Here is a 10,487-nt window from a genome sequence, read left to right on the forward strand (position 1 = left end):
TACATGTTACAGTAGTTACAGCAGCTAACATAATAATATGATATGAGGAACACTAGTAGATTCCTTTAACACAGTTGGGTGTGGGACTTCACAAATCATAATATATTATTTCTATCATTTCCATATGTAATTATAAAATTAATCTGTAAGTATTTCCTTGATTACAAGATTACTTATATAGAAGCATGAAAGCTTCCCAAGAAACGTACAGTGCCAATAATGTGTTTTCCCACCATTTATTGTTATGAATTTTTGGTCAACCTAATTTTCAGATTGTTTTACCTGATTTAAACTTGAAAGTCTTGCTATTTCCTTTTCTGCTTCTATAAGGAAAAAAAAAATTAATGTGCTACTTCCAAAACAGCAACAACAACAAAAAATCCTCCCAACTTTGCCCCAACATAGCTCCACTGCCCAGAAAACAGTTTGACAGTGTTTTGTGATTTTTTTTTTTATATATATTTTTATGTGTTAATGCTGTAAAAGATTCTTATGTACCATCAATGACCACTATGAAGACAGCACATTTTTTTTTCTCCAACTGAAACCACATTAGAAGGAGTCTGGTACTATAATGTGTTAGTTATACAATATTAAAAGATGTTCTAAATATAGATACACTTGTAAAACATATATTGCACTTTATATTAAGGAGAAGATATTAGCCTTTACACACAAAAACGTACTTTCAGAATTTAAAAAAATAACTTCTGTTCTATTCAGACAAATTTACATTTAAAGAAAGAAAAATCCTATTGAACAGCTGGCAGGCACATTTACTTGGCTAATCAGATATTCCTACAATCATGCTAGGCTTAATAGTGTTTTCTTTTCTGCTGCGCTCACCTCTGCAGTCAACCCTTTGCCAAAACACCAGTTTTCAGTTGCAACTTTTAAATATAAATTCCAAGCATTAAGAGCATAAACCTGTGAGGATACGATTAACACACGCACAGACACTCCATACCTAACAGTGCCTGCTGTAGTCTGACAACATCTTCTGGAAGCAGTGATGTCTTCGATGGGAACTTTTCCTGTTCTTTCATGATAACATCTTGCTCAGCAACAGAACTTTGAAGCTTACTAAAATCAGATTTTAGACTTTCATACTCTTTTGTTATTTTGTTTTTTTCTATCTTAATCAATTCTTGCTCTTCCAGCAGAATTTTTTCTTTTTCTTTGGCAGAAGACAGTTTGTGGTTTAATTTTTGTATTTCATCCTCTAGGTCCTTTATAATCCGCAGGTCCTCTGCTTTTCCACCATCTAGAATCTTTTTCTGTTCACTAATTTTAGAATCATCTGTGGCATCAGTGCTTAAACCACCTAAAAGGCAAAAAAGACTAAGTTTGCAATAATAACCAAAACCAGTTCTGTAGATCTTTTACCTAAAAGTCTCCTTTTCCTACTCTTCTCTTGACAGAAGAGATAGTCTAAAATGGAAATACGATCATCACAAACAAACAAACAAAATAACAACAATTAAAAAAAACTTGCAAACATTTTGCGTAGTGCCATACATATGATTGATCTGAAAAACAGTTCTTCAAATACTTAGATACTTACACGTCCCTGCCTCAAAAGTTTTGAATGGTAGGAGTTACAAGATGCAGGCTGACTAAGTCTGAATTAAAATATGCTTGACTAGGACACGTGGGGAAGCTGACAGAAGCTAATTTATCACAATTAGAAAACCCTCAATTTCCTAAGATTAATTTACCAAAAAACAGTTAATCCACCTTGAAGCAAATATCACTATTTTTACTATATATTTATTTTAAAGGGTTGCCAAATGGCTGTTAGAGTATAATACTTTGCATATACAACATATTTTTTCTAGCAGATCTTAAAACCCTCAAGATTGCATCTCCAATCAGTTTCAGGTGGCTGCAAGGACTAAATTTTACTTGATAATCTCTTTTGTTAAATGATGCATAATTTTTTCCCCTAATGATCTCATTTTGCAGAAATTGTATTTTTTACAGATGCGCCCTACTATAAGAACATTCATAGCTTTGTACAATCCTTACAATGCATTTTTCAGAGTACAAAGCAGCAAAGTCAAAAATGTACAGAAAAAATTTAAATGAAAACAACGTTGCTTATGAATTCAAGTGGGAGTTCAATAAAAATTTCTACAATCTATATTATGTTCTCAAATATGAGACTACCACAATAAAAATTACAGTGAAATATTCTTAGTATTTCAAAAGCTGTAAACAATATTTATTTTGCAATGACTTGTAAAGCAAAAGATACAAGATTCCTCCCTTCATTTTATTAAATGAGCCCTGATGATAGATGTACAGTGCATCTAAAAGTCAGGTTACGTCATATCAGGCATCTGATTTGAAGAAATATATTTCCTTTCAGTACTACCTTAGAACCTAAGAAGCTGCAAAAATATTTCCTTTCTTTCTAAGCAGAAAGTCCTGTCTTTGTTGGTCTCTCTTTCCCAAAGACAAATATACACTATTTAGAAATCAGGGTTTTAAAACATCATAAAACATAGGCTTACAGGTGTTTTTGGTTTTAAGATATTTAAGGCAAAGAAAGCCCTAAAGGAGACCTAACTGACAAGACTGTTTTGGGTTGTTTTTTTTTTTTTTTTTTTTTAATGTAATATGAAGGACTTGCATGACAACGAATAGCTTCTTATGACAATTACTGCACTTCTGTTAAAATCTAGCCACACCACATGTGTGCATGGTCCTTACTGCACCTTAAGAGCTTCAATCAAGGCACTTAACTGGTACATACTACTTCTCAACAGAACTATTTTTGTGCTGAAATGTTATCATCTTCAGTGCTGCACATCTCTTCCACTTCTATATTCAGTTAAAAAAACAGGAAGCGTAGAATTCAGAGCATAAAATCTGATATAAAAATTACCATATAAATTGATAGAGGTTAGACGCTGAAATGCTATCACTCCAGTGTTCAACCCAAGAACAGTGCTTATAAAGTGTGTCTGAAGCATAAAGCTGACCTAAAGTTTAAAATCAGATTTCTAAATATCATGTATTTGACATGTATTGCACTGTTTATTATGTACCTATTTTATGCTTTAATCAGAATTCACGGCACATTAAATCAGAAAATAACACTAAAAAAGCACGTGGTAAACACCTTGCTGTAGCTGATTCTCAAGTTCTTCAATTCGTTCCTCATATTCACTCAGCTCTTCTCGATGTCGACGACTTATCTCTACTAGCTTTTGTCTGTGTGCATCCTGCAATACTGAAAGTTCATGCTGATGCTCATCTATTTCTTGACTTAAATTCTGTTTGAGCTCCTAAAAAATATCATTAAAGAAAATGTTAAAATACAGTATGCAACCTTAAGCAGGAAGTAATATAAAAGAAACAAAAAGTTTTCCCAGTAAAATTAAAGTACTTCTCACAGAAGAGGTTGTTTCTGTTTTGTTCTTTTTTTTTAAGGTTTAAAAAGGCATTCCTTTAAAAACAGAATGTTGCTTACAACAAGTATTTAAAAAAAATAGAGATTACAATTTTAAGTCACAGAAAGTGGATATAGCAGGACATATTTTTTGTAACTTTTAAGTATGTCGTGCAAATCTGTATTTGTTTCTTAAATTAAGAAAGGGCCAAGATATCTCTGAGAATGCAAGTAAAGTATTTTGAGCATCTAAATTCATTACAAGTCATCAACTACTTCTGAATGTTAACTGCCCTCACAGATGCTAACATCACCCTTTAAGCTTAAGTACTATATTCAGAAAGTTATACAATACTGTTGCCCCTAGATTTCAAAACAAATCAAATCTTTTAGAGAGGACAGCAACATTTCAGTTAGTAAAATTAAGTGCTCCCCCCATTATTTAATAGAAGAAAAGCAAGTAGAAGTGCCGTAAGTATTTTTAACTTTATTCACAAAAGTCTTGTTGTAACCAAACCTTAAAGAATAAAGGGCACAAGAGAACTGGCATGTCAAAGCTGTCATCTTACCTTAATGGTATTTTGCAGTTTACAGACTTCACTTTGTTCTGCATCATTTGCCCCTTGCACTTTGGAAGGCTAGGTAAGAAAAGAAAAATATCATCTCCACGTGGAAATTGGGATAAATACCTAATATTTTTCATGTCAGCACTTCCTCAGTAGAATAATCAAAATCAGAAAACAAAGATGACGCAGTTTCTACCATGATATCATTTTAAGATTATCACAATTAATAACATGAAACAGAGTTCAAATCTGCAGTATTGTCATTCAGAAATAAAGGTAATTTTAATGGAAACATTTTAGTTTTCCATGTTTTCACCCTCCTCCTCTCCCCTCCCCCACAATTACCTGCAAATTTGTAAAAGCTGGGGGGGGGGGAATGTACTACTGCACCTAATAAGACAACAAGACTGCTTTGTTTTAATTTGATATTTCCACACTAGTACTATCTCTGAAATCAGACAACAGCTTGAGAAATGATGACTTACATCAACAATAGCTTGAATGATTATATTCTTTCTTGTTAGCAGACCACAAGTTGTAACTGACATATCAAGCCGTGAGAAAAGAGTAAGGAAAAATAATATGCAAACATGTAACTATCACTATGAACAACCATGCTCTTAATAAACAAATCAATAGCATAGCCAGGAAGAAAAATATTTTAAGCCGCACAAAAATTAAATCCTGAAGTAGTACTAATATTCTGGGTAAATATTTATAGAATGCTTTTTCTAACTCAACAAATCATGCTTAAATGCATTTTGAAAAAGTGTTTGGAAAATAGTCACTCAGTGTGCCACCAACCATATAGGCAAAAAAAGACCAAAAGACTATATTTCACCTCTCCCATCAAATCAGTTGATTCTATAAATTTCAAATCATAAAAATAAAATAATGAAAAGAATTCATTCCAGGAATGCCAAATGCACTGAAAACACTAATCCAGAGGCACCGGGGGAATGGAGGGGGAGTCACTCACCTGTGCAATCTGCTTCCAGTGGTCGACCTCAGATTCAAGCCTAGAAACTTCATTGGACAATCTGTTTATTTCTTGTTGTGACCAGATTATATCTCCAAAATCCATGTCATCATCTTGAAAACCTGAAGAATGTCTAACCACTGGAACAAAGGAAGCTGATGTAGTGGCTGGTGGCAAAACACCAGCTCCTAACTGTGCTGACTGAGCAGCTGTCTGTACCTTCTGCAATTGTTCCTGTAGTGCATTCTGCCTAGCTTTTAGATGGCTGATTTCCACCTGAATACATAGAACACAATGTATTGTTTCAGTAAGAAGAACATCAAAATATTTTAAATGTAAGCCAACCAATCCATCTCACATTCCCCTCACCAGGAATTACTGAAGATTTTTACTACACAAATAAGGAAACAAACACTCTCCTGATGGACAAAAGCAATCTTAGTGGACTTGTTATAAAACATCTCACACTAAAAAACATAGAAGTTTTAATATTTTTTAGTTGATTACTTCTACACCTTTGTCAACAACAGATTTTGGTAATTTTTCAGCAGTCAAGGCACCCCCAAATCCTACAGCAAGATTCAGGCTAACAAGCTGTACAATGAATAAAAAATTTCAAGGAGGGCTTTAATATATGAAAGTTAAGCAATATATGATGTTTCTCAAATTATTTATATTATGCTGAACATTTCAAAGTACTGCAAATGCACTTATTCACACCACACTGAAATTAGTTGCATACAATTTTCCTTTAACGTGTATTATTATATGTAACGAGCAGAATATTATACATCTCAAAATTCTGCTTCCTGTAGCTCCCACATACATTTATAAATAAAGCAGAAGAAAAACTCATCTTCTGTAATATTCTTGGTATACTGGCAACTTTCTTAAAGGGCTGTGAAAACTCACATTACACAGGAGTTTGTAGAGCTGATCCATTTACATCACAAAAATACATTTTCTCAAGTTACGAAAGCTAGTTCTGTTTCAGTTGTACACTTTAAGATAAATAAAGGCTATCCACAGAGAAAAATAACTGCTTCAAATGAGTATTTGCTCCTCTGTTACCTTCCTTAGCAAAGATAATGAGTTAGAAATACAAAGCAGATAAAGTATCCTTTCTCATAGTGATAATAAAAGAACAGGAATTCTGATATACACACGATATTTCTGAAGAGTTTTTTCTCATCTACCTTCTGGCAGCTGCAGTTATATTACATGACTCAATGAAGCGCATGTCTTAGATAGATATAGATATATATATATTTTATTGATGTAGAGGCTATCTATCTATATATATATATATATATATATCAGTATATTTACAACTCTGACTGACGCTTCTACTAAAAAGGCAGATATCAAAATTAAACAAAAATAGCAATCAACATAATACATGAATTTATTGGATGTACTCAAATGTTTTACTCTGTATCATACCTCTTTTTGTTGTAGCTGATTTCGGTACTCTATAGACAACTGTTTTATTTGAAGCTCTGCTGATTCATGTTTTTCTTCCAAATCACTACAAACTTTTTTCAGTCTCTCATTCTAGCAGAAATGAGAAATGGATGTTAGTAAGCTCTGAACAACTAGTTCTTACACAATTAGAAAAGTCAAAGATTGCTAAACAATTTAAAAAAAATATTTTTCACGTTATTTCACTCAAAATGCACAGTTAAAGTAACTCCAAATATGGGTCTAAAATCATTTTCATTTCCAAGCTTTCCAGTTTTACACAGCACAGACTAGTGCACATAGTTCATGCTCAAAGATTTGTCATAAGCAGAGGTAAATGTCAAGAAGAAAAGTTTCAGAGCTGAATTAGTCTTCATATGATGGACAATATTGATAGATGCAATTTTAGAACAATCACAGAACATAAACAGGAGCTAACATCCATACAGTCCAGTACCCTGTCTCTGACAGTGGCCAACAGCAGATGCTAAGAGTCTAGAAATAGGGCAAGCAAAAACTGTTAACTCCCAATATCCTCTCCTACCTTACACTCCTCTTAAGGGCAGACAAAGCAAACAAAGGTGGCTAGTTTACAGTTCATAAAGTCACAAGACCAACAGTTTCTTCTAAAAGGACACAGCTACTTGCCACATGGGTACAAGGGATTTTTAAGCAGTCATAGCAGAACATGAGCATCCGTATCTATGTCAAAAGGACCACGTAGTAGGAAATATGGACACACTGTTGTATCAGCAAGCACATCCTCTAGACTTTGAAGCGTGCCGCAAAAGATACACTGTCAAGCACAAAAGCGTGCGTTCTAAATACACTTTGATTTGTGGTCATATATAAAACACAATAAAGCACTTAACCCTTTACCAGTTAAAACTTATCAAAACTTAAAAGGAGCGTCTCAGACCCAAAGTCTACTGCTAAGGTCTAAGTCCTAGGGCACAAACTTGCCCCTCTAACTGTGATGATAGTCACCAAAGAAAAGAGCAAGATTCTACTACCACTGTCATCCTTGTTTCCAGAATTTCCCAAGGATGAGCATATCCAGTGTAATATTTCATCTTTATCAGCCATACTTAATAATTTTTATTTAGTTTTTAATTATAGTAAACGTATTCCAAAATTTCTTACTTCTGACTTCTGAGCTGCATTAATACTTTCTATTTCTCTGAGTCTAGAATTTGATACATGGAGTTCCGTTGCTGTATCTGAAAGAAAAATGAAAATTTTCAATTTTGTTAAACTACTTCAAAAGTGTTACGTAAACATTAAGACTACAGTTATTAATAAGAATTTTTACTGTAGACTGCTTCACTGTTTATTCCTATGGAAGTGACATAAGTCACTTTTAACAGAACACTGCCAAAATTATTTTTCAGATCACAGTCTTTTGAATCTAAAATATTCTTCTCTTATGTAGGCTTTCAGTCAGATCACAAAACTACTGGAAAACTGCAAATTTAAACTTTAAAATAAAGGAAGAGTATTTACTTCACTGCTTTGTATCTCTGAATCTGCTCTTCATTTAGGACTTTGCCCATGACAAGTTGTATTTCTCAATAATTTCATGTTAGAGTTCACAACAAGAATTAGTTGCATAAAATACACGCAATAGTGAGACTGACTAAAATTTCAAAAAAGCAAACCACCAAAAGGAAAAAAAAAAAGATCAATCCTGCATTTAAAAAGAAAAGTGAAAACTCCACAATACATGAACATACTTTGACTGTATCAATTTGTATAACACATAAAAAACATTATGGTATCCCTGGATATCTCAGTGATCAACGTTCCTCAAACAGGCCATGCTTATTTCTCCTGGGTCCCACTTTTTAATCGGAGGAAATAACATTTTTCCTTTTATAAATGATGAATCATACATAATGGGCTGGACAGCAACACTTGTAGTCCCTGAAATTTTGAAATAAATATGAGTATCTAAGTAACTACTAGTTTTTAATTTCCCACGTGCTTTTTAAGATGGTGTTCAAGCATGGCAGAGGCAACAATCTGCCCACAAAACCTTTTAAACTGAAGATTTTAAAGTCTATAATCTGCATACATCATCATTACTCTGTCTGGAAATCAGATAGAGGATATAAAGGGGGGGGACATTAAAAATCAGGGTAAAAAGGAAGGAAAGGAATTGCTTGAAAGGTGTTCTTTAGGCCATACAGTACACAAAGATACGGTACACTGGAGCAGAAGAGCACGTAGATGCCATTGGATTGTTAAACTCTCTCAAGAGTAAGGCTAATGTTCCATAAAAAGACTTAAATACAACAAAGCTGATCACAGTCATATCTATCACTCAAACATATCTGGAAATAACTGCTGAACATTAGCCATCTCTCACAAACTGAGGCACAAATCAATAAACTGTAACCTGAATTTGTCTTTTTTTTTTTAAGGTAAAAGAAATGCATCAGGTAACTACACAGTTTAAAAGTGCAAAGTAAATTTCTAAACTAAACTAATACGGGTTTGAAATTTAAAACAATTTTAAGCAAGTGTTTCAAAACTGAATTAAAAGGGTAACTTTTTCTCAGTCATCAGAATAAAATTCTCTCTTCAGAGTATTTTAATCACATAGAAGGAAGAAAATTAGCCTGGTAGTCTCAGCCTGACTGCAAAATAACATCTGTATACAATACTTTCACAATTGTAAAGCCATGAACTAGGTAAAATTGTTTCATTTGACATTCTAATGTAAACATTGAATAGTCACAGCTGTTCTTTGTGGTTGCTATCATTAATATTTATTTTAAAATAACACTTACTTTTCAGTAAGGTATATTTTCAGGATGGTAAATAATGTTAGTAAAATTAACCTATGGGTGTGTATCACCATGTTTTTCAATAAAAATCTGAAGTTTTATTCAAGAACTCCTAAAGCTCCTAATGAAAAATAAGAAAATACAACATTCCAGAATAAATTTACTGTTACTTTGTGGAACATCTTACTCTGATTCTTCAGCTTTTATTTTATTTTTTACTGTTTTTGCTTCTAACTTCTATAAGACAAGGACTATGTTCTCCTAGTTGGCTGCAGAAGGATGGTATGACTCCATTGGAATCTCTAGGCCCTACCGAAACGTAAATAACAAAAGCATCAATTATACTAGACCTTTGCCTGTGTGACACGTCAGACTTCAGATCACAAACAAAGGCAAAAATGCTGTACTACTACTCTGCAGTTTTATAAAATCACTATTCCTCTAAAAGCTGCTAATCTAATGGAGTTTTAGATAAGCTAAATAAACAGACGACTATTTAGCAGAAGATTGTCATGGGTTTCCATTACCAACAATTCAACGATTCATGCAACTAAGAACTTTAGAATAAAAAAATAAAAAAAATCCAGAACAGATTTTACCTCTTATATTACAACCTGTAAATATGTTCGGTTATTCCTCAGACACTGAGGTCACAGGGGCAGAATAAAAGCAAAAACAAAACACGGGAAGACGGCAGCTCCCCCGCAAAGCACCGAGCCGATGTCACCAGGGCTGCTCGGCTCCCTCCCTGTCACGGGCGCAGCCAGCACGGCCGCGGCGGCCCGCAGGAGGGGCTCCCTGGCGAAACCAGGCCTGTTCCGCGAGGCGGGCGGCGCCGCCGGCCGCAGCCCGGCCGCGGCCCCCCACTCCGCCGCGGCCCCCCCGGCCCGGCTCCCCCGGCCCCTCTTACCGCCCACTTCCTCGGCGCCCTCCAACAGGATGTCCTTGGTGAAGCTGGAGATCTGGCCAGTGAGCGAGGACAGGCTGCCCCCCACCTGCCCCAGCGACTGGCCCAGCCCCGAGCCCAGCCCGCCCAGCCACGACGCCATCGCCGCCGCTGCTCGGCCACCTCCTCCCTCCCCTCGCCAGGGAGGCCGAGGGTCCTGCTGCGGGCTTAGCAGACCGGTCCCGGCGCCCCCTCCGCGCGCATCCCCTCGGCCCGACCCCGCTCAGCGGCTCCTCCCGGCCGCTCCGGGCACTGCCACCTCGACGGCCGCCATGACACTCCCGCCCGGCCTCCACCGATCACCACCGACGGTGCCCGCAGCCGCCTAGAGCGCCCGCGCCGCGGCTGA

At 35.8% G+C, this 10,487-nt stretch overlaps 1 protein-coding gene across 2 annotated transcripts in view; it reads right to left on the reverse strand.

Annotated features, from left to right (window-relative positions):
* Positions 1-10,487, reverse strand: part of TRIP11 (thyroid hormone receptor interactor 11) — a 34,156-nt gene extending 23,669 nt beyond the window's left edge. Inside the window, exons 1-8 of one of the 2 annotated variants that reach the window (XM_062576563.1) lie at positions 10,103-10,487; positions 7,547-7,623; positions 6,386-6,496; positions 4,943-5,218; positions 3,967-4,035; positions 3,128-3,293; positions 968-1,324; positions 283-323 (exon numbers count right to left, since the gene is read on the reverse strand). In XM_062576563.1, the coding sequence (XP_062432547.1) occupies positions 283-323; positions 968-1,324; positions 3,128-3,293; positions 3,967-4,035; positions 4,943-5,218; positions 6,386-6,496; positions 7,547-7,623; positions 10,103-10,241 (1,236 nt within the window). In that variant the 5' untranslated portion in view covers positions 10,242-10,487. The remainder of the gene's footprint in view (positions 1-282; positions 324-967; positions 1,325-3,127; positions 3,294-3,966; positions 4,036-4,942; positions 5,219-6,385; positions 6,497-7,546; positions 7,624-10,102) is intronic. The other variant, XM_062576564.1, reaches the window with a different exon arrangement.

The sequence above is a fragment of the Rhea pennata genome, chromosome 5, assembly GCF_028389875.1.
Source record: "Rhea pennata isolate bPtePen1 chromosome 5, bPtePen1.pri, whole genome shotgun sequence".
In the NCBI taxonomy this organism is placed as follows: Eukaryota; Metazoa; Chordata; class Aves; order Rheiformes; family Rheidae; genus Rhea; species Rhea pennata.